The 24,620-nt window shown below is 46.1% G+C and overlaps 2 protein-coding genes across 8 annotated transcripts in view; both read right to left on the bottom strand.

The window, feature by feature from the left end:
• Nucleotides 1-16,210, bottom strand: part of mrtfba (myocardin related transcription factor Ba) — a 45,980-nt gene extending 29,770 nt beyond the window's left edge. For 2 of the 4 annotated variants that reach the window (XM_072712450.1, XM_072712451.1), the window contains exons 1-3: nt 16,056-16,210; nt 5,464-5,546; nt 4,662-4,748 (exon numbers count right to left, since the gene is read on the bottom strand). The gene's annotated coding sequence lies outside the window, so the exon portion shown is untranslated. The remainder of the gene's footprint in view (nt 1-4,661; nt 4,749-5,463; nt 5,547-16,055) is intronic. The other 2 variants (XM_072712452.1, XM_072712453.1) reach the window with 2 other exon arrangements.
• A 1,803-nt stretch (nt 16,211-18,013) lies between these two features.
• On the bottom strand, nt 18,014-23,938 carry ercc4 (excision repair cross-complementation group 4). 4 transcript variants are annotated; one of them, XM_023797248.2, is made up of 11 exons: nt 23,242-23,938; nt 22,553-22,733; nt 22,182-22,377; nt 21,613-21,820; nt 21,187-21,367; nt 20,748-20,873; nt 20,392-20,505; nt 19,454-19,997; nt 19,286-19,378; nt 19,062-19,174; nt 18,014-18,972 (listed from the first exon to the last, which is right to left on the bottom strand). In XM_023797248.2, the coding sequence occupies exons 1-11, from the start codon at nt 23,416-23,418 to the stop codon at nt 18,224-18,226; spliced, it is 2,682 nt and encodes an 893-aa protein (XP_023653016.2). In that variant the 5' UTR covers nt 23,419-23,938; the 3' UTR covers nt 18,014-18,223. The 4 variants fall into 4 exon arrangements, with proteins under 4 accessions (XP_023653016.2, XP_023653017.2, XP_023653014.2 ...); XM_023797249.2 differs by adding an exon at nt 23,059-23,187 and having other exon boundaries at nt 19,286-19,997; nt 23,818-23,927; XM_023797246.2 differs by having other exon boundaries at nt 19,286-19,997; nt 23,242-23,364; nt 23,818-23,926.
• Between the last annotated feature and the right edge of the window lie 682 nt (nt 23,939-24,620).

Below are 24,620 nucleotides of genomic sequence, written 5' to 3'. Positions count from 1 at the left end.
CTGGTTTTCCTGTAAATGGTACAAAAAACTCCAAAACCCCCAGACCGCCATGGCATTCCACAGAAGTGGTACTGTTAGGGGGCCTTTCCAGGAGACATGACCCCGCTTTAGCTATGCACAGTGGTATCTATGGGCCGGTATGCGGCTTAGCGACTGAAGCCTCTGTTACTCTTATCAGAAGGTCACCAGTTTGAATCCCATCCTTGGCAGAGTACTCGCATCCCTGTTGGTGACTATTGATTCTAAATCATGATGAACCATTTTTTAGCATTTAATTCTCAAAAAAAATAAAATAAATAAATAAATTCTGAAAAAGTAAACCACTGCATTTCATAAACATGCCAGGTTCTCCGGTCATGGCCATAAGAATCAATAGACTTTTTTCATATTATTTCAGGTCAAGGACTGGCTTGAACACATGTCCATGTCAGATTTTAAAACCATCACCAACCTGAGAATACAGATGTCATAACAATTATAAATAATTCCAGGTGTGTATATATTAAGAGGCCTGAGTCATTTTGGATAGACTCAGTATGACATGAGCAATTAAGATGTTCTATGGTGGGTGACGAAAGTCATTATGAGAGAATCATCCATTCTATCATTGTGTGGTATCATGATACTGGAGTCTTTCTAATACAGACGTTCATAGCTGCCAGGCTCCCAGATTTTTTAAAGAAAAAAAAATCTATTTTTTTTCAGTTTTCATAAAAGCCAGCAGATACATGTACGGAAGGTTACCTACAAACAAGGAGAAATACTAATTGTTTGCTACCCACTCAGTTACACAATTAAGCTTGCAACAATGTAACTGATAGGACAGAAAATGACTAACAGACCAAGAACACAATTTACACCAAAACGAGTTTTAGAAATTTAAACAAACACTGAAAAGCAAAGAGGGCTCATAGGGCATAATCCTTTACAGTGATTTGAATGGATCTCCAGCATCCAATCAAACACCTGTGGCCCCATCTCCAGAACAGCTCCAGAGTTCCAGAATGTGTCCTGTACTATGGCAGTTGGGATAGTTGTTAACAAAAGGCAAACTAAGGATATAATAACAGCCGATACATGGACTGGGAATCATACAATGAGATGAAAAACGAAAGGTGTTTCCCATAAGCCAAAACGGGGTCTGGCAAGAGATCAACCAGCTTTGTTGGGCACATGGGTGGAACTTGCAATATTAATGAAAATCACAAGGAATGGCTGTGGTGACGAGTTCACTCATGCACTTCTTAGTACAGCACGTTCTGTCTGGACATAATCCCATGTGTGTGACGCAAGCACCCAAACACCCTGCAAACCAGTAGATTCCTTTAAATACCATAATCAAGACAGTGGGCCAAACTGCAGCTCCTCACTATTCAACTACACTGTAATATTATAACTATAATTCCTTAATATATAAATCTTTATGAAATATGTTGATGAAGCTCAGAAGCTCATAGGTGGATTTTAAAAAGACAAAAGACTCTTGAAGAGATCATCCATACAACAGTGGGATAAAAACAGATCTGCAGGAGATAGAGGTGGAAGGAAAAGAGCTGGTTATGTCTTCTTTAACTACACCATCCCCTCAACATGCTCCTCATTGGGAGCCATTGAGCCCGTGACTCCCGCAGATCTCCGCCAAACACCCACTGCGGCTTGTTCCGCTTGGCAAAGATGTCATCCCTCCATAATCTTTGTGCCTCCCCAAAGTGAAACATCTACACCCCCAGATCTCCACTGGCAACTCTCACCACATGCCCTCATTAAATTGCTGTTCTACAAAGGAGCAGTAAACTCAGAGCGAAACCATTTCACATAAAGCACGAACATGAGCTGATTTTTGGTTAGATCCATTAAGTTCAATGCGAAATCTGTCAAACTAATTCAAATTTTTTCCCACCCCACGACAAATATCAGGGCACAAACAAACGTTCAAAGGCAGATGACAAGGCTGGTTGGCAGGAGTGTAAAAAGAGAATGAACACTGTTTGAACCTAAATCTAAATAGTATATAAAAATTCAGTGACATCGGGCTAAATGTTCACAGCACATTCCCATTAAACACCTTCTAATCCTAAAGGAATTAATACAGGGAGCTATTTTAGGAATTCCATGTGGCTTTATCATGCAGCTTAGGCATCTGAAGTACTGCTTTCACCACAAATCGGCTTTAGTTGAACCCAAGTTGAAACAAAGAGACGAACACTCAAGCAGGTATCAGATCTATCTGCGACCCCTCCCAAACCACAATCCATGTTTGTTCTGTCATGAAGCCCATTTTCCACTAGTGTAGGTTTTCAAAGGGCGCGGTACAGCAGATCTTCAGCTGTGGTAGATGCAGGATAATGGTCTGCAGGACGGAACGGCCATTGGCTGCCATCTGTGGTTGGGGCTACAGTCCTGCCTGGCTACTGAGCCACACCTGTGTAGATAACTGACCCCCTTCCAGCAGCACCACCACCCAGACCTTAATGGACAGAAGTAGAGGCAGCATCTTTCAGACAGGCAGACAAAGATCTTCACATCTTTCTGTCAATTGGATATGCTAGCCAGACGGTTCCCACAAAGGAAAGGCAGTGTAATTGGCTATTTCAGACATGATATGTCAATAAACCAATGGAACCCTAACATGGTATGTCAATAAACCAACGGAACCCTAACATGGTATGTCAATAAACCAACGGAACCCTAACATGGTATGTTAGTAAACCGATGGGACCTTAATATGGTATGTTAGTAAACCAGCAGAACCCTAATATGGTGTGTCAGTAAACCAGTGGAACCTTAACATGGTATGTCAATAAACCGATAGAACCCTAACATGGTTTGTCAGTGAACTGATGGAACTTTAATATGGTATGTCAATAAACCAATGGAACCCTAACTGTAACCCTAACATGGTGAGACAATACAGACACTCCTCTACTTGCGAACTTTCAACTTATGAACTTTCAGACATACAAACTAAGAGGACTGTAAGTCCAAATTGTGTTAATTGGGCTCCCGTTTCCTGTCCGCAACATCAATTTGTTTTTTCTGCGTGCCAATTCCGCCTAGTACGACTCCTGGCCGCTACCCCCTGCCACGCAGTAGAGTAGCGTGAGTACTCCCAGCATCCTAGTTCTTTGTTTTCCCTTAAAACGATGTTCAATAACGACTTACGAACATTTTACGTTACACAGCTGGATCCGTGGCAAGGAGGCAGCCTCCTAGCAGCATGGATCAGATGGATTCTGCTCTTTGAGAAGCAGCGCAGAGAAACAAGCAGGTCTCCTTAATGTGTGTGAATCATGGATGCAGAGATGACCTCAGGCAAAAGAAAAGACGTCTTACAAATAAGATGATGTGTCTTTGCCAATTTTAAGGTATTAATTATTAAGTGCAGGTAAAACTGTTTGTTTAGGAGAACAAAAAACCGTGCCCACAATGCAATTCCTTACCATACGTCTACTATCGATTGTGTAAAATAAATGTGTAAAAAAAACATTGTCTTTATCATTTAGACTGATACCCAACTAGTTTCCATTTCTGGTCTGGTGTACTTCGATCAGTGCTCAGTTGCTGAGCTAGCCAGGGTAGAATAATCCGATAAAGTGGTATAGGTTTCATGACAACAATTTCAGGTGTAAATTAGACATTAACCCAAGCTTATATTACTGTAACAAAGGATGGCCATATCATAACAAAATTTCTTATGTATCATGGTCGATAGTCTCCCTTTGTTGAAAAATGAAACTTTAATGGAAAAAGTTACATAAAATACCATTGGGACAGTGTTTTGTTCTGCAGGTTAGGACTCTCTGCTAGTGATCAGTAGGTCACTGGTTCAAATCCCATGGTTGGTAGAGGAATATCATTGTTGGGCCCTTGAGTGAGGTACTTAACCACAATTGCTCCAGGGAAAAACATCAACTAAATAAATGTAAAACATACAGAAATGCATGCAAGAATATAACACCACAAGTGTTATAGTCATAGAAATTCCCTGGTATATATTTTAATTAAATGCCTAAGGGATTCCGGTAAAGAATAAATAAGATTGTGCAATTCATGAGTCAGAACAGCCTGCACTATGTAGCTAGTATTTACACAAATATCATTGCACATTTATTAATTTTCTGCAAGTTCCCTTGCAGGTAAATACATGCGTCATTTTACTAACATTCCACGCCTACTCACTAAAGGTCCCCGTCAAAGCAACAACGCAGACCTTCCAGCTCCACCAGAGAAAAGCACAGACAGGTGGTGAGCCGCCCAAGGAAATGCAAAATTATTCACAATAAGTCAAAGAGGAACAGGGAACTCTTAATGAACTGCAGATGGTCATGAACACAAAGGCAAGCAACAAGGGAGACGCAGCAAAGGCGCGGTTCTGCACCTGGGACTCCAGCGGCACCATCACCGCGTTTTAGGGAACATTCACGAGAGGGCTGACTCCAGCCCAGCTTCTCCGAGACGATTCCAGTGCACCCTTTGCCTTTTTGTTTTTTCACTATCCAACATACAAAGGAAAACCTCAGAGTTGTTATTTAAAACAGAGAAAGCGAGCCAGAACCTGAATTCATCCCAGACAGACATAATGAGATGTGGTTACAGGAACCGACGCACGACCTTCAGAATCCTGCAAGCAGGAGTGTCACACCAGCTGTCTATGGACTCACGCTGCTTTTGACGCGGAGAAGAGCAGCGGGGCCTCTCGTGCGGATGGCAGGCTGGCCGACGGCAGCTCCGAGTCTGGGTCAGGCGGCCTGCAGGGCGTGAGAGACGGAGCGCGGTTGGGATGGGAGAAGCAGTCAGCCAGGGTCTCCCAACTGAGCGGCGCAGCAGCGGTCACAGCGCAACAGGCAGCGCTGGGCTTTAGTTTAATTCTGTACAAGTATGCAACACATAGTGAGTGAGTGTGTGTAAGCGTGAGCTCAGAAATGCACTGGCATCCCATCCAGGGTGTACCTGGCCTTAAGCCCTGTGATTCTTGGGATTAGCTTCAAGCTCATCATATCTTATGCTACTAGATAAGCAGTATGGAAGACAAATGGATGAATATAGTGCTTAATAAAACCACGAAACTTCATTGCAATGACTCAAGGCTCACCAAGCTGTCTACTAGGATCTGAATGGGTGACAGAAATGTCAGCATCCCGCTGATTAAAGCTTTCCACTTCTCTGTACTCAGACCAATAAAGGGTTTGTTTAAAAAGTGAGCTGAAGCCCAAGGCGTTTGCAGCTGATCCAACCTGTTATGCCTCATGCTGTACCAAAAACAAGCTTGTTCACATCAAGCTACGCACAGAAAACACTACCCCTGTCTTAGAGCGAAGACAGCACTTCAACCTTGAAAATATTCACCAGGGGACACAAGAGAACTAACTTTACACAGTAAAGGGTGTGCAGGGGTCCTCTAACAAGTTTTGGTTGTATGCTACAAACTCGGTGACAAACCAGATAACTAGTGGCTCTACTTACTTGTAAGGGAAAGTGCCGATCAGCCGTGCAAAGAGCTGCCCTCGCCTGTTCACTACAGGGCACACTAGGCCATTGTGAGCAACCTGTAAAAGGGAGAAAGAGCAAAATATGTCACATATGTTCTAGGGCAGGGGTGGCCAATCTTATCCGCAAAGGGCCGGTGTGTATGCGGGTTTTCGCTGCAACTCCCTTATTAGATTACTAATTAGAGGACTGATTGGCTGAAGAGTCCTCACACCTGGGTTTGACCAGCTGACCTACAGGTTATCCCAAAAACCTGCATACACACCAGCGCTCTGCGGATAAGACTGGCCACCCCTGCTCTAGGGAAATGGACAGAAACTGGGCCTTGCTCTTACAAAGGTTCATTCTAGTCCATCAGGTTGTTTTCTGGGAAGACAAAAGCAAACTGTTTTTAAAAGACAAGGATCATCATAAAAAGATCACAACCCCTTTCAAGTGACAGATGAAAGGGTTTATCACATCTATATGTTTAAGATTTATAACCATAAAATGTCAAGTAGACTGGGATTCGAGTCTGGTTTACAGTCCATCCCCAGTGATCGCTATGGAAACGGAAATTAGCCGTAAGAATATGCAACAAGAGCAACAATAGCAGGACAGGATTTTATACATTTAAGTGGCTCAGTAAAGCACCATTTGCAAAAGGTAGCGTGAGAGAAGCCTTGCCTGAATGCTCGTGCGTCAGCGCCAGAGGCAACATGCTACCCTCAGACATCAGTGGAAACAGATACCTGCTAAACATGCTCTTCTCAGATCCAGAAATTATTTTGAAATTGCACCACAACTGCAGTATCTTCGCACTGGATATGGAGCAGATGAGACTTGCTATGTATCCAAGTTTATTTTCATCTGCACCAATATCGCTGGTTAATATAGTCATACGACTGGCAGGCGATGGAAAAAACTGTCAAGCAACTTTGTAAAAACATAAAGAACAAAGCATAAATAGAAAATGTAGAATACATTTTTTGCTGAAAAAAGAGAAACCTTTGGGAACAAAATGAATTCAGCTTTATGCCATGGGCAATATGAAGCCCCCACCATCCATTCATGGTTTTTCCATAAACACTTCTCCAGTGCGGCAGTGTGGAGAGCATGAGACGTGTCCCAGGAAACACACAATAGTTTTTTAAACATTTGTTGCACGTCCTGGTGTCGGCATCCTTTCAAGTGAAATGCAGCTACACTTCAGATCATTTAGCTTTAGGCATTTTAACCGTGTTTAACGTAGCTACTAGCTAACAGTAGGCATCTGCTGACATCAGGGCAAGTGTAATGTTAGCTAGTGATGGTGCGTGAGGTGGAGTGATGCTTCTGTTGCCTGAGCACCAGAGGGCAAATACTTCAACTGACGGCTCAGGCATTTAAGTGGCACTGAAATGAGGCACCAAAATCTGCATTGCAATATTGTCCAGTACGTACTGATCATATGGGAACCGACGCCATATTGGCACTGGGTTTTGGTACTGAACCCTACAGGATGCCAGTCCAACACATAATACACACACACTCAGAGATCCACCTAAAACACACGCTTTACTTTAGTGGGATGAAACCGGGGCAACCGTGAAGAGCAGAAACAATGAAGTTGTGAATGTAGCACACAACCAAACACCCAAGCTAGGCAATCTGCCCAATGAGCAGCAACACGGCAGGAAGTTTATAAAGCAGAACAGTAATTCTTCATCTTCATGTGGGGAAATTGTCTTCATGTGTCCCACATGGACAGAAGTGCAATTCTATCTTTGCGGCAAATGGGGGGCCCCAGGCAGCATCTCGCGGAGGAGACGCGCTGTGCAACTTTCGACTGCGTGAAATAACATTTCTACAGATGACAGCAAAGCCGATACGTCGCTTATTTCACAACAGGACGGGTGAAAATGCCCCAAAATGGACACCGGTCAACAAGCCAATACAAAAAGCCCAACAGCCAGTCTGTTCAGCTTTACGTCTGAGGCAAAGAGTCATTATTTTATCTGTGAATCTGGCCGTGACGGGAAGCTGTCCCATGTGGGTTGGGAAGTGGCAGGACGCGTTCCTGGAGGTCCCTTCTGGCTGCACCAATTCATTGCCACCCCACTGCAGAGTCGCAGCAGCTGGACTGGCTTAACGTGCAGTGACATGAAGACTTAACACTGCAAAGCTCTGGGACCACTTTCACACTCAAAGTCACACCACAAACGAGTCTGTGCCAACAAGGACGAGCCAGAGTAAAATTCCCCCCCCCCCAGTCCCGCCTCTACTGCCAGTACAAAAGCTGCAGGTCACCCACGTAGGGCTTTTAGAAAACTGTAGATGGTCCCTCGGAAGAGTAAACACGCGTGGCTGTGAACTCCAAACAGCCCGATCTGATGCCACATAGTCGGGTCCAAATGCTCCATAGCGAGTCAAAAACAGCCTCCCATCAAAAGGAAAAGCTCGCGTGCAAGGAAGGGTGCAGAAGTTAGGGGCCAATTCACCAGCAAGACACGCTTTCAGCCTTCATGCGAGGTGTATTTAGAAGGGGAAAGTCCAATGGTTCCAAACAAGAGGGAAATCAAATGGTACAGGATGAGGCGGAATGGGACAGGTAAAGCAGGCCTGCATACAGTGAGGGCAGCAGCATCAGGGGCCACAGTGTAAACATACATACAGAACCTCCTGTCCCTCCTACTCTGTCACCACCACAAAGCAAATCAGCTGGAAAGCTAAGAATAGCAGCCAGCAGGAAGTAGAGCCACACTGCATAGTGTGTGTTGGTGGGGGGGGATGGTTACGAAAACAGAGGGGGGGAAAAAATCACTGAAGAAATTCAAGGAGCCTCAACAACAGGCGCACAAGAGCTTCATCATCCCTTTACATCTGCTAAGAAACTAAACAAACTAGAAAAGAAGCTTCTTGGTTTTACAGGGACAGCAAAGGCAATGGTGATGACCCTCGAGTGAAGACCCAGGTCCCAGGCCTCCCCTGATGAAAGACGTCAGCCAAAGAAAGTGCTCCATCGTGGCACAGGTTTCACGCAAAAAGGCATCCAGACGTATGCAAACGTTTCGCATGTTTTGCACGTTGCAGGGTGCGGACGGTCTGGCTGGACCGACAGGAGACATTTAGCCAGAAGACAAATCTGCCGACAGTGACGAGATTCACGACCAGCCAGGAACAGGAAAACATCTCACACCTCTTTCACCTTAATTCTTTTCTTTGTACTTTTAAACTAAATAATGACTCAGTTGACAGTTTCCCAGGTCTTATTGTGCTTTTGAAAGGCCTGCCTGCTGACCAATCCATCTCATGTTCTAGGTTGGCTTGTACCATCTAGAATACCATACTGTAATTAGTCACCTGGCCGGGTAATTCCTGACAGATTATAGGCTCATTTAAAAGTACAGACCAAAAAAAAAAGTTTTCCTTTACAAGTTACCATTAACATTACGTTGAGTTTAACAGCAAGCAGTAACTGCTATATATGCAGTTAATGAATGACAGGCGTTAGAAGCAGTACAAGAATAAACTCCAACGCAAGAGAGACAGAAAACACAAGCCAGACCTGCAAGGGTCTCCATAAACATGCAACTATGCTGGAAGACAGAAGCGGCAGGGTACGAGGACCATGCACCCTCTGCCAAGGCAGTAAGGGGAAAAGACTGAGGACATCTATCAGTAGAGGAGACTTTCGGAAAAAGAACGAGGGCTTCGGCAGAGAGCAATGCTGTACGGACGGTGAGGCAGAGCAGGGCCCGTGGACAGATGGCATTCCTGAGTCTTCTTCAGATCATGGGTCTCCTACTATATTTGGACAGCCGTTGAACTTGAAACTTATATGATGATTTACATTGCAGGTGGGGAGACGGTATAGTAAGGCAAGCGAGGTACTTAGCAGAAACCCCCATCGTCCTACCGCTCATCCCGGTCAGGGTCGGCGGAGGGGCTTGGAGCCTACCCCAGGCAGAACAGGGGACAAGGCCAGGTTCTATTCTTGATGGGATGCCATCACTGGACACAAATACTGTGGGCAACGTAAAGACCATTCCATTTCAGAAGTAAATCCACATAATACAAAAAGAACACGCAAACTCCACACAGAGAATGGAGGTGGGATTCAAACACACAACCCTGCAGGTGTGAGGAAGCAGTCTTACCTAAAGAGCCACCATGACACTCACAGTAGTGAGTAGTGACCCAATAGTGATAATCCAGCTTTTCCAGAATGCCACTCATTATTAAAACATCAGGCACACAACGCCATATATACGAAAAATAAAAACAAAAGAGCAAAGCGAGAGGGATTAGCAGAAGGCTCTTCCTGGCCTGGCTAGCAGCAGAGGTGCATTGCTGGTGGGCAGCAGAGCGTGATCTTCTGTGGGCAGGCGACTCCCACATCCACCAGCATCAGATGCATGCTAATCAGGCGCAGGCGAATGCGCGGCTGCTCAGACCTGTGCATGTGCCAGTCGGGTATCAGTGTCAGAGCATTACAACGGCAGAAAGCAGCATTTGGTCTCAAAAAGTCCCTGCACTGGCATTTTTGGCAGCATTCGAAGCGGTTAATAAATACATATTCAGAAGGAAATTGGAAACAGAGCTGCTTTTAAATGATCCCATAAAGAGATGATTAAGATGACTGTGCTCCCGCGAGCCAAATGAAGTAGAGCCTTCAGAATGCGAGACACTCTCTTTACTAATAATAATCAAGACATACCAACTTCAATGCTGGATTTACTTTTTTAAAGAAAAAGATCCAGAAAAATGTATAACTGAGAGCATAATGTAGCTGAAATTCATCTCGCAGAACCTTCAGTGAGCTCAGTAAGATCGATGAGACGATATAGTTTCATGCTTCTCGTCAGTGCGCGTATTTGATACCTGCAAGCACCATCTCACACAGATGAACGAGTCCTTAAATTTGAGCCCTTGGTATTTACTCTGCGCTCCATGAGAGCAGCATTCTCTCCGGCAAGCCACACCAGCCAGCGTTGACGGAGCGGAGCGTGCGTGGATGGAGACGGCTGACACTGAGCAGACGTCCTACTGGAGGACAGCTTTCGCACACACTGCTGCACCCCAGGAAAACTCCGCAGTAACATTAGTAACACGGGGCTTGCCAAGCCATTCCACACTCGGTACGTTAAGGCTTAGTAGCAAATGGAAAAAGATCTGGAGACTTTTGCAGTCCAGGTGGTCCCCCTGGGATGAATTACAATCCAAAGTCACTTCATCTCTATGGCAAATATTCATATGAGAGTTAAAGAAGGAATTTACACTATTCATACGATTCAACATGTGCCTTAATTTCACAAGGCTGCTGGGGTTAGTAGAAAACGCGTCAGCAAGTGGCACGAGGTGTTATTTTGGAACGTAACAACATTGCTTTTCCCATTCTGTGAAGATTAGGAGTAAACCTGGAAAATGAAAGAGGTCTCCATACAACCAGACCAACCACTTGCAGCTAAAACTCCTCCCTCAGAGAATGACTGGGACAAAGCAGTGATACGAGGACAGAAAGACCAGCTATTCCAGCCAAATATTAATGTCGGCGTTGGGTGCTTGTCTTCAATGGCAGGCGTATTAAATTGTCTGTTATCCACCGTCCACCGAGTGTCTCTGCAGACCCCAGATGGTGAGCTCTGATCTGCCCTCCAAGTGAGTCAGAGAACATCCATCTGCAGGAGGTCCTTGTGATGGACTTTTGTTAGTCAAGCTGTATGCATAACAGAATGTTAGAAAGCTTGGTGACTGGCTGCTATGTGCAGTTCTGCTTGTAAGAGAATGCATGTAAATCAGCAATGGTTTTGGAGAAAAGCCAGATGGTCTTGACATGAATTGTTTAGAACAACTAAGGATGATTCTGAGGTTTGTGCCTCAGATGATACCTGTCATTTTTCTTTTTGTTAGGTTTTTTTCCCACATTTGAAGGTTTCTTTTGCAGTTTAGCATCAGTTTTAGCTAATCATATGAAACAGATCTGTGTTTCTGGATTTAAAATATTTCATTCAAAAAGTTTGCCTACATAGCAGACATCCAGCTCACAGCTAGCCCCAACCCTAAGGGGGAGAGCCTGACTCAAGGGCCCAGTGGAGAAACAACTATGCCAGTCGTGGGATTTGAACTGGCAACCTTCCGGGTATGAGCACAATACCTAAACCCACACAGCCACACACCAGCCTATGCATGACTGCTCTGTTACGAATGGTGATCTCACTAAGACATTAAAGGGTAAGTGAAAGAACACAAGTGATTGAATGAGAGATTTCCAGTAAATGCATGAAAACAGAAATGCAAACAGGTATTGTGGGCTGAGCCAAGACCAACAAGACCACTTAGTAGCAGAACATTTGGGCTTAAAGGGAGTGGATTCAGAACAAAATATTTAATGCATGAGCAAGCAGACTAAGTTCTTGAATTACTTGAGCCATTTAGTCCATTACAACTTTCGGAAACTAACAATGATTACGACTATTTAAAGGCAGACATATATAACTTTAATCTAAAGTATAATTGCCTTATTTCCCTGCAAAGCTCAGTCTGATTGCAAATATAGCCTGGACTTGTTACATGGAAATGTAGATCTAAATGTGCCAGTTTAAAAAAAATGAGCCACTGGTTTATAACGAGTCAACTTTGTGGCTGGGGCTCATCAGACAATCTCTTTGATGTGCACCTGCATCACTTCAGATCTCACTTTCATCTCTATCTTTCCATCTTTCATCTTCTATATCTTTATTGGTGCTCTCCCAACATTTTTTTTTCTTAATTTCTGCCTCCAAATTGGGTAACAGCTGTTGCTAAACTGAATGTTTCCCTCTTCTTCTGCAGTGAATGAAATATTTGCCCCAACAAATAGCGAAAGCCGTCATGGATTTTTGCGACCATTAAAAACATCCTAGTGAACAAGACTACTGACTGTGAATGGAATTCCAAACAAATCCCATGATTTATTTCCTCCATTCCCTGCAAATCCCCAATGACCATCGTCATCAGATGCTTGTGCAGGTAAATGTTCCCTCTTTTCTTCACAGATCCATAATTAGTCATTCCTGTTTAGAGTAAGACTTGTCACCTTAGAAGTACCCGATTTGATCATTCAGATGGGGGGTGATGCTTCACAAAGTCCTAAAAGTTAAATCTTCCAAAATCCCTCTCTGTACTTTGTCACACTTCCTATGTTAAAGGACACCTGAGGGCCCATTGCTCCCAGTGGCACAGCCTGCTTTAATGTCCAGGGATGGATTTTACATCAGCATCTAACACAATCATAACCCTGACCTACTACTGAGAAAACTCTCCGAAATGAATATTAATCATTTCCTGTGCAAACAGATTCTCACTTTTTCAGACTAACTGGAGTAAGTCTGAGGAGCAAGCCTTACTTTGCACTAAGTCTGAGGAGCAAGCCTTACTCGGCACTAAGTCTGAGGAACAAAGCCTTACTCTGCACTAAGTCTGAGGAGCAAGTCTTACTCTGCACTAAGTCTGAGGAGCAAGCCTTACTCGGCACTAAGTCTGAGGAGCAAGCCTTACTCGGCACTAAGTCTGAGAAGTAAGCCTTACTCGGTACTAAGTCTGAGGAACAAGCCTTACTCATCACAAAGTCTGAGGAGCAAGCCTTACTCGGCACTAAGTCTGAGGAGCAAGCCTTACTCTGCACTAAGTCTGAGGAGCAAGCCTTACTCGGCACTAAGTCTAACTTGGCTCTCACAAGCCCCCGTCCGGTTAGCCAGGGCACTATTGTCAATCCGGTGCAATCCTGTAAATTCTCAAGCCAACTCCACCGGGATGAAAATGTCGCTTGCACTGTAAAGCAAGCACAGTGGTACATGTGCTTCTTAAGACATCCCAAGACGCTTGGCACTGAACAAATTATTCTCGTACAGTTAGGCAACGACTGGCTCCAACCTTCTGTAGCGGTGCTCTACAAATCTAGAAGGGCCACCAAGATTGCTGCAGATCTCCCAAACCCTGGTCATCTTTTATTTCAAAAGCTTATACAAGACTTCTTTTTTTTTAAAGCAATCAAAGCCAAAACCAGACAGCCAGACTATTTCTTTATCAATGCCAGATCCCTGCTTGGCTGGCATCCTTCAACTACACATCTCAGTTGAAAAAACATTGTGCCATCAAGGCCAATTGCCCCAGGGGCACTGGACACTGGCTGACCCTGCACTGTGACCCCAAAACTTGCTCTAACCAATCTGTGTGTCTTATAGAGAATAATAGGGTATAGGTGAAAAGACAATGTCCCCGCAAAGATGAAAAAAGTACCATTATTATATTGTACAAAACTTGTACATACTGTAACATCTGTTTGCATACTTGCACTACTGTGAAATGCATGTATAATGTCTACTGTACATTCCACACTGCCAGCACGAACTGTGCCTGTACAGTGACTCCCTCAAGATCCGCACACTGTACAGTGTAATGTTCCCTTTTGTTAACGATCCATTTGTTACCATCAGCGCTTCTTTTGGACTAGTGACTAACAGAACTTTTGATTCTAATCAATCACACCCCATCTACCTTGACGTTCTTCAAACTGCACGTCTCTAGCCGACGGACGGCAAACGAAACAGAGTATCGCTAATCTGGTTGACGTGTGCATTAGGGGCGTTTGATATCTAATCTACCATCTCTGCTGCCAGGAATAAATATCAGCAGTCAGAAACAGTCCAGTTCAAACTCGCACATACTGCCTGCGACCTGCGCATCACTCCCCCCCCCCCCCCCCCGCCCCCCCCAGCCACCCACCTCCTCTGCCTCCTCCTCACGTCTCACAAGGGACCATGCCGGCACATTTTTCAATGGAAAAAAAAAACAGAAGATTGTCCCCACAGACATTGCAATGATCCTCCTACTGGCTGCCCTCTCCCCCCTCGGAGAGCCACCTGGCTTGATCTTTTCTCCTCCTAATAACTCTGGTCCCTCTGTCATTCATCCTTGGGTGGTTATAGCTCTTTGGAACACACGTAAACTTTTCTGTCCTTTCCCCAAAAGTGGGTCACATCCACATGCTTATATCCATCATCACTGCTTGCCTATGTGCTTCATTTTATCCTCAGGCTTTTCCAAGTCTAATCTACAACATCCCACATGCTGGAAGACCTCAGCACTGCCACCCCGCCACCCAAACCAAATATATTTGTCATTTAAATACAGCAGCCACATTTCCAAGACTGTTAGTATGCATAACTTGGGATTACCAAACTCTTGTGATCATTAGTATCCTGACTTGCCTGACATTCTTTACATACATGCATCAGGGATAAAATGTAGAACAAAATGCCAGCATTATCACAATGTCATTACCTACTAAATTATATGATATGATATCTCTTAATTATTATTCAGATAATTAATCTGAATGAGATGTCCTCTGCTATGTCATGATGTCATATATGGATTAAATGCTGAGGACACATTTCATTGTTGTGCACTGTGGTGTGTCAACACTGATCACTGAATTCTAAAAATTCAATATACTGTACAAGAAAGAAAGACCAGTCATCAACATGTTAAGGTGCTCTGGTTGCTTTATACAGTCCAAAAACACACACTTGGGTAATCTGTGTTTCTAAAGCTCCCTGTCTCTGCATTCTGTGTAATAACCCTGCCTTGTGTGGTGACGAGTTCTTCTAAAGTTAAGGGTGATCATAGTAACAACTCACTACACACCGGATACGGAATAACCACATCTTATCTTAGGTGATATCAAACCAATTTGAAAAAAAAAAAAACTGTATTGCAAATTAGTATAGTGCCGCTAAACATCGTCTTCAGTATTTGTTAACATGGCAGGCTTTTATTTCAGACACATTTCAGCAGCACTGTCCACTTGGCTACTGAAATGTGTAAGACCCAATGCAGGCTGCTGGGCTAAAGAGTCCTATTCCGGCACATATAGGCTACCATGACTCAGACCATATCCTGGAGTTTAATAGTAGCTCAAATGTAGACAAATCCCATACACATTTTATGGGTTCCGTAACATGTATTCAGAATACAGCCACATGCCTCATGACACTGTTTACATGGACACAGTAAGAAAAGACACGGTGACAGCGTTACATGGGAGCGATCGAAGCACCAGGGTAGAGTACCAGAGTACCGTGCCTTTCTTGACTTCATATGTAAGTACTTCAGTAGACTGACCACTAAAAACTCCCAAATTAAAATAATGCCATCAGCAGTGCATGTCACGTTATAACGCAATTGAAATAACATTGTAAAAAAATCATTCAGGTTAATGTGGGAATGATTCAGGTAGAACATGCCGACTACAGACCGATATGAGAATTTTTTACTCGATCCTGCCGGCTACAGACCAATGTGGGAATATATTAGGAAGACCATGCTACGGACCACCGCCTCCCATGTGATGAACTTGGAGGATTGACTGATTAACGTGCCGAAACAAACCACGATGTTTCCCGTAAAATAAAGCAGATCGAGCAGAAGACAACCTGTGTTACGGTGTCTATCAGCTCTGCCCTCACACTGATACACTGTCGCTCGGCTGCTTATTACTGCCGCATCTCGGCGAATCCCGTCGCCCGGCTGGTCGCATACACTGATCGGGCGATCGCGGATCTTACCCGTCTTGTCCGTCGTCCCGTACTGAAGCACCTTCAGGCCGTTATTCTCGCCCCTCTAGGTCTGAGATTACGCCAAATACCAATGAATAGTCATTTTCCCGTAGAAGTGAAGTTGCTGGTCTTGGAAGAAGATGGCCGCTGCAGCTCAGTTTGGGTTTAACTGGGTGACGTGATGGTGATCTTACCCTTAACTCTTTAAAGTCCCCAAGGCAGGCGGCCTGCATGTGCGCCGAAGAGCTGCACAGGAATAAGTAAAGATCATTTACGCTCTGCAGCCTATATGGGACAAATGCGAATAGTCGTGAATAAAAAGTATGCCTTCGTGTGTATGCCTACATTAAATTAATGAAATGTCTTACAAATATATAGGCTAATCAAACCCAGGCAAACTGATTTTGCGACTCCTGGGACACCGAACCGCAGTAATTTAATCACTCCATGATATTCGTATTGATAAGCAGGGGACTAGTTGGACATTCGGGAGCCCCTAACAAAATGTATCTTTGCCCCCGCCCTCTTACATTATATGATGTACACATACACCTCTGTTGATAAGTATTTGTTTTATTTTCCCATGCTGCTATAGCCAGTATGGTTGCATTGCTGAGTCCATACAGACCCTATTTATTTTGGCTAACAATGGTGGGTTATGAAATCAAGCCACTTAACATTTTCTCATTCATTTTAAGGAACTGGTCCACATATTGATTCATTTAAACAAGAAATTAGATTCCTAAGTAATTGATTACATCATGGCTTACGAAAGATTTTTTTTTTCAAACGTCTTTATGGGTTATTTCGAGGTTAACTGGACTTGTAAATAAAAGGTCATGGACCCTCCATATATATAACGAAAACATCTTTAGCACACCGAGATGTAAAATCCGGTTTAGTTTTTTTTACATTAAAATGTCGTGGTATGACGCAGTATGCCCGGTAACGGAATAGCTGCAAATTCAATTTCCAGTTCATTAATGTCTTTGCCTTGTTATAATGGTACTCATTACTTGATTTGGGCTTTGAAATGGGTTATGGGGTCAGCATAATTTAAGGCGAGCCTGCACTTGGTGATTTGCCTCTGTGGAGGTAAATGTATTAATATAAATAAATGTAAAATATGGCCTTCAAAATGTAACTGATTTGTGAACTTGATGGATCTAAAAAAGAAAAGGTGATGCAGCACGAATTTATTAAGGATCAGCGAGGAGGATTAATATGACGGGATGTACGATGATCCTGTCACTTAGATCAGCATGATTTTATCACCTTGTTAAGAGATAATTTTCAGAATTCCCAACATCATAGGCTGATGCCTTGTCGGTCAGTGTGGTGCATGTTATATAGCCGAAGCCTTCCTGTAAAAGCGCTTCCTGCCTTCAGCAGCTGTAAGGACTCTCAGAAAGGAAACAGGACGTCTGTTCACACACTTTACAGCATTTTCCCCAAAGTCTCCTTTCCTCCCCAAAGTACCGAAAACAGGAAATAAACAGCTGTTGATTTCCCACCAAGACCAACAAAGCCTATTAAAGGAAGAACTTGCATTAAGTTATTTCGAAATAAAGTAAACCGTCGCTCAGTATACTTTGGCAAATGGCTGGAGGCATGTCACCACCTTTAGATACCCAAAGTCTTCCGAAAGTCAACTATTAACACGACAAAGTTTTTTCGTGCCAGAACAGACAGACAGCAGTACTGATACGTGATCATGGGTTTCAAGGAGCATCTCTGAGAATACTGGTGCACACAGATATTAATCTAGTTTGAGAACATCAATGAATATATGGGTTCTATATGGTGTTATCTAATGTGCAGTGAATTATTTAAGAGCCCTTCATGCTGCTGAAGACCGAGCTTTCAGCTTCCACTTAGGACAAGTATTGCAAGACAGACAGTTGTGCGCATAACTTCAGTTGATGGTCGTCTCCAAGGAGACACAGCTTTCAAAAAAAACTAGCAGAGGCAGTGAAAACTGCTTTATGAGATTTTGTATTTAAATATTTTAAAAAGGAATGGCAAACAGCATCCACATATATACATTAAAAATGTATCAAAATAAATAGCTGTCTGACAGATAGCCCAAAATTAGACGGCAGTTCATAACATGTCAGCTCGTTGTGAATCTGTAAGGAGTTCTTGGTCCCATCCGATTTAGAAGCGACAAATGCTGGTCACCTCCTGTCCCAAGACTCTGTCTCCTTTGTGGCCGGCTGGTCGTGCATGGAGCCGTGGAGGAACTGGTGCAGGAGCCGGGCGGTGATGGTGCTGCCCAGGATTTCCGCCAGCCTGTCCTGGCTGAGGGCGGCTAGGTCCGCCAGGCTGCCGGCGTTGTTAATGAGGGCACGGAAGTTGTTGGCATTGACGCCGGGCATACGCAGCAGGAAGTCGTACGGGCCAGGGTTGTAGAGGTCAGCGGACTCCGCCACCGTGTCGGATTCGGCGGTGACGGCCTGTGCGGCGGCGGCATCCGGCTCGGTCCGGCCGCGCTTCAGTTCCTGGAAGAGCTCGGCCGTGACGTGGGGGGAGGGACACCAGAGCAGGCGCAGCCGGGGGAAGTGTAAGGTGAGCAGGGTGAGCTTGGAGGTGACGTCGCTGGCCGAGATCTCCTGCCGCAGGTCGGATCGTGCCACCAGGGAGAAGGGCTTAGCTGGGTCGAACTCGATGAGGAGGACTGGCCTCCGGTAGAAGCGGGTCATGGAGAGGCACTGCGTGTAGAGCCGGCCGCTCTGCAGCGAGCCGATCAGGTCGCTCACGCTCTTGCGCTCTACGCAGATGTCCGCCGTGAGGATGTAGTCACCCACTTCCAGTGTCACAGGCTCGATGTCCAGGCCCCGCCGGTGCAGCAGGGATGGCAGCTCGCTGCGGAACTCACGCATGTCCACGATGACGCGGGAGGGGGGCGTCGCCGGGTCCTGACCGCCTAATAAACACAGACACAGAGCGTCACACCGCACCGCGCCGGGACAGGACACGAGCGGGGAGCTGCGGGGCGGATGGGCGTGGGCTCGCCTGCTTTGCGAGTGCTGGAGCTGCCGTCGGCTCCCTCCTGGCTGCGGAGCAGGTCGAGGTTGGTGTCTCCCCGTCCCTCTCGTTCCTCAGGAACCACCATGCTTGCCTTCTCCCTGCACGCACCCGCAGATCACAGCGTAAAGGCGTGGAAAGTAACAGAGGCCTCCCCTCCTTCTCCCAAGAGAAGGTGAAAGGAGAGACGGCTACACCTGCAGGCTGCTGACCTGATGAGATGTTCGAAGGCCTCCTTCTCTTTGCGCAGGGCAGTCAGGTACCGCTGCTCCTCTGTGGAGCCACCGTATATGAGGAAATAGACCCTGAAGGAGAATTGCTGAATCATGATAAAGACACAGAAATGACTGTAACTGTTAGCCTGACTGATGTCCACCCACCTCATGGCTCTGCCTGGACGGCTGGCTTTATAGATCTCCAGCTGCCGCACGAAGGGCAGCTCTGCGTCGTACAGCACCACGTATTTGGGCTCCACCTCATGCAGCATCCGCGTCAGGCTGTAGGGGTCGCTGCAGCCCTTCAGTGGGTGGATCACAGTCAGCGGCTCCTTCAGAATGCCATAATAGGCATCTCCGGGTAGGTCTAAGAGAAGCTCCTCTTCCTCCTCCTCATCCTCGCTGCTGCCCATCTTCTGCACCTCCAGCCCGCCCTCTCTCACCATCTGCGTGAGTGTGAGACGGTCCTTGTTCTGGCTCTTCTTGTCCCTCTTCTGCTTGCCTTTGGATTTCCTGCCTTTCCCGCCCTTCCCAGGCTGTTTCCCGTCCCAAGCTCCGCCCCCCTGCTCGAAGGCCGGCTCGCGGGGAGCCTCGCTCCTGCCCAGGGTGCGAGCGTAGAGTCGGCTGAGCAGGCGCTCGCCACCTCGGCTGATGTACTCGCGCAGCTGGGCACAGGTTCGGTCATCGCTGGCGCAGATCAGCACCCGGCCTGAAAGTCGGGGGGGGGGGGGGGGGGGGGGCGGCGGGGGATATATAGACTGAAACTTCAAACACTTTCTTGTGCTTGACCAGACTGCTATTGTGAGGCTTAGCATGAGGACTGTGCGACATTTTAAATTTTTTCGAAGAATGCAAATGAAATGACTGGCCCCCACAGCCCACGCTCCTGCCCTCCTGCCCGCGATCAGGCACAGACAGGGCTCCCCTGCCCGCTACCCCCACTCGCCCCCACAGCCCACGGTCCTGCCCTCGATCAGGCACAGACAGGGCTCCCCTGCCCGCTACCCCCACTCGCCCCCACAGCCCACGGTCCTGCCCTCCTGCCCTCGATCAGGCAGACAGGGCTCCCCTGCCCGCTACCCCCACTCGCCCCCGCCGCTCACCTGGGTCTTCCTGGCAGCTGCTGTTCTCTCTCTCGATCTCCTCCATCACCTGAGTCAGAGCCTCCCACTTGGGGCTCTTCTCCAGGACAAGCTCCCTCCTCACCTCAGCTGAGGCTGTATGTGGGTGAAGTTTGGGGAAGGGGGACCTCATTGAGAACAGGGGGACATGCACACGGAGGCCAGGGGCCAAGCAAGGCCGCATGGCGACCATGACGCGTACAGTTAGGGTATCTGGGCAGCATGCTGTCCATCCTGTTATGGGCGACTGACTACCTGCTCATCAGGCCCCTCCGTGTTCAGTAAAAAGCGAGCCCCTTTGCCCCCCGGCATACACCCGGCTGGGGGGTGTCAGCTACCTGTGCCGTCCAGCTTCTTCTGAGTGTCGCCGCCTCCCTTCAGCTTCTTGTGCGCCTCCAGCACGCGGTACACACGGGCGCGGGCGTTGACGAACATGGACGTGCTGGAATCCAAGAACAACCAGCCTGTGGAAAGAGCGCACTGCTAGGAAGGAGGGGGAGCGGCACGCCGGCGGCCACGGCCCCGACTATCACGCGATTCCCGATCGGGCAGCTCGCAGGCAGGGGAAGAGCAAGGCCAGCATCCCACGAGCAGGAGTGACACTCAGAATCTGCACGTCCAAGGTCTGAATGCACAGAACTAAAGAGCAGCAGCTTATCAGTGGTTCTGGATCATTAAGATCATCATAGTACAGAAATGGTGTTAAAGTTACAGAAAATTTTAGCATTTGGTCCTATACAGGCGGCCTTGGAGCATTTCGGGCTCCCCGGTCTTTACCTGAGTTGCTTCCGAAGGCTTTCTGACTGGAGCGCAGGGACTCCAGTAGGTTCAGAAACGTAACACAGTCGTATTGGGTCAGGTAGAATAGCAGCGTGCGCAGAACTTTCAGATCGTGAACCAGGGCCTTGGTCTTGGCCCCCAGCTGGTGCCAGAGTGGATCCAGGTAGTGACGGATCGTCTTTGCGGGGAAAAACACACCGATGAGTCACAAAGACGTTTCACATATGATCACGAGCAAGAAAATGCTGAGCATCCATTAACTGCTCAGTAAAACAGCTAAGAACGAAATACGGGGCAATTTGTCATTGTATAGCATTCATACGCACAACAAAAGTCAGCATCTTTTAAAGCTGGACCCTTTAAAGAACACATATTATATTTGATTTAAAAAAAAAAGCCCAAGTGCATCAATGGGCTGCTCACTTTCTCGAAGGCGCTGCCCAGCGAGTTCTCCAGGGAGAGGTCTTCCGCCTCCAGCGTGGGATTGTACCGCTTGAGTTCCTTAAGGCAGGCATTCATGACATCCAGCACAGAGCTCTGAATGGCCCTCATAGCCGGAGTGAGGGACACGTGGAGCTCCACCACATCCGGCTTGTGTCTGTCCAGCACTGAGTTGACAGCAGCGTGGAACCTGCCGGACATTTAGGAGAGCGGACTTGAGGATGTCCGGATTTAACACAGAAAGGCACGTAGAAACCGCTTCATTTATCTCCCCAATAAACAGACCTTTGTATTTAAATGATTAAGTTGTGCTCCCCAAAATATCAATCTCTTCTACGCCATTGTACATACACCATAGCGTGAGCCACAGAATGGGTGGGGGTGTGGGGGGAACTCAGGATAATCACTAAAAATGCAGTGGAAAAATTACCTACAAATAGTTTTCTCAGTGTGTGTTAAACTATCTGAAAAAGCCTGAATTATATGTTTTTCAAAAGCAGACACCATTCAGTTCAGCTCTGTGTTTGTACAGCCAAAATGAAGATACTAGCCTGGGCCAGAGAAAAAGCTTCTTGACAAAAAGGTTCCTCATGACCCGCTCGACCTGGCAGAAGCCGGATGAGAAAGCAGTCGCCTTGTCTGTGAAAGCCTTGATGAACCCGGTCTTGTTCTTTTGCCGGAAAAGCCTCAGGATGAAGGCTTCCTGACAGGACTCGATGATTTTATGGGCCCGATACACCAAGATCCCTAAAGAATTATGACATTACATTAAAAAGAATTAAACATCTTCCTCCAGACATCTGGTGCTGGAGATTTTTTAAACATTCCACAATAAATAAATACAGTATGAGCCACAAATAAAAGCATAATAGCATAATAAAATGTCTGGACCAGCACGCTTAACACACAACTGATATTCCACCTGAGATAAGATGTGCTGGGATGCGATCTGTCAGAAAGTCCACCACCAAGATGCGGCTAGTGACGAAGAGGACGCCCCCTTGCGTGTACACGCCGTATCGCTCGCTGCTCTGCACGTCGCTGGTCACGGTGCGCGGAAGGTGGCTCAGCCCTTCTGCTCGCAACCGCTCGGTGAAGTACTCCTACAAAGTAGTGAAAACATGTCTGTTCGGTCAAATTACTTAAAACTGTCGCATTAAATGGGTAAATCGTAAGGCTTGCAGCTCAGTTCTTAGACGGATGACTTCCGCGTTGTACTTTAAGTTCTAAGGACGTTTTCACATAAAACACGCTTGACAGGAATATATGAAGTCGCGCTTAACAGCGGAACCCACTGTATGGCAAAGTACTTTAATCCGAGATTAAACGAATACTGTATTAAATGCGGCCGCTGAATAATAAGTAGTTTCTGATTTTCTGCTTTCCGGAGGTTAACCTCAGTGCATCCCATCTAACCTCACTACATACCTGCCTGGTTAGTGCTGATTCCAGGTGCCGGATTAGCAAGATGAGGGCACGCATTAGTCATTAGGCTGAACGGATTTGTGTTTTCTCTGCCTATGTTTCTTAATGTTAACCCGCCGTAGTGCTTCTAGACTGAAAAAGAAGAAATGCCTCTGTGTGCATCAGACGTAGAGAACACAGACTCACCTCTTCAGGAGTAGTAGTATTTAACAGAAGCACAAGGCTCCCCTCCTCTGAGTATACCCGCAAAAACTGCATAAGTATACGGTCAATGCCCATTCCCTCTGCTGTTACAAGCAATCCATCCGTCTCGAAAAGACCGAGAAACATCTCAGTCTCAAACTCCACTAAATTCTTGGCCATTGTAACTCCAAATCCTTATATGGATTGATGTAGACAACTCTCCTAAAAAGCTGTACAGTTACCGTTACATATATCGACTCATCGTGATGAAGCTTTCCGCAGATGATTAATAATGGGGAACACAAGAATAACCATTGCAAACAACGCTATACAAGACATAAAAAATAAATGTAGCCATAATCCGACACACTGTCACAAACGATCGGCGTGCTCAGTAATACTAAAGTTTTTTCCAAGGTAAAATTGATAACCATTATTGTTACAAAAAGGACCACAGGAGACATTTAAGACGCATTTGCAGGACGCTGACTGTAGTCACAGTGGAAACGAGAAAAAAATAATTTACGTCTTTCATGACTGATAAAAAGTTTCTATGCTAGACAGATACATACTTCTCACCATTAGATACAGGCTCTTTAAAACACCTGTCCTAAAAATAATCTAACACCGGCTATCAAACTCGACTCCGGAAACATTGCAGCACCATATTTTGAATTTTGATGTCACGCGACTACGTCTCGTTCTGCTTGGGAAGAATACGCAGAAATCGGCACTGCCCTCTAGCGGATCGGGGGACTAACAAAAAGAACAGTCAAAGCAACATAAATAACACTTATGGTCCGTGAAATTTTAATTTAATCAGCAACTCATTTACAGGTAGACATAACGGAAAGGATATTTGATTTCATTATTATACAACAACAACGACAACAATAATAATAATAATAAGCCCTGCGATGGGCTGGCCCCCGTCCAGGGTTGTTCCCTGCCTCGTGCCCGTTGCTTCCAGGATAGGCTCCGGACCCCCCACAACCCAGTAGGATATGCGGGTTGGGAAATGGATGGATGGATGGATAATAATGATAATAATAATAATAATAAATGGGCGGCATGGTGGCGCAGTGGTTAGCACTGTTGCCTTACACCTGTGAGTGACTGGTGTGTGAGTGTACCCTGCAATAGGTTGGCATCCCATCCTGGGTTGTTCCTTGCCTTGTGCCTGTGGCCTTTGGAATAGGCTCCAGACCCCCTGTGACCCTGAATAGGACAAGCGATTACAAAAAAATGAATAGAACGATGATTAAAGATCAGGTCAGGTTGGGGAGCGTGCACTAGTGCAGCCCATTGCGCACCCACCCCGTGACTAAACACCTCAGGTTCCTGGTTGGCGACCCCCCAAGCAGACACACGGTCCAGTCCCA

Source organism: Paramormyrops kingsleyae, chromosome 5, assembly GCF_048594095.1.
Source record: "Paramormyrops kingsleyae isolate MSU_618 chromosome 5, PKINGS_0.4, whole genome shotgun sequence".
Taxonomy (NCBI): domain Eukaryota; kingdom Metazoa; phylum Chordata; class Actinopteri; order Osteoglossiformes; family Mormyridae; genus Paramormyrops; species Paramormyrops kingsleyae.
Note: the sequence above shows the minus strand (reverse complement) of the source record. Positions and strands in the feature narration are given on the sequence as shown.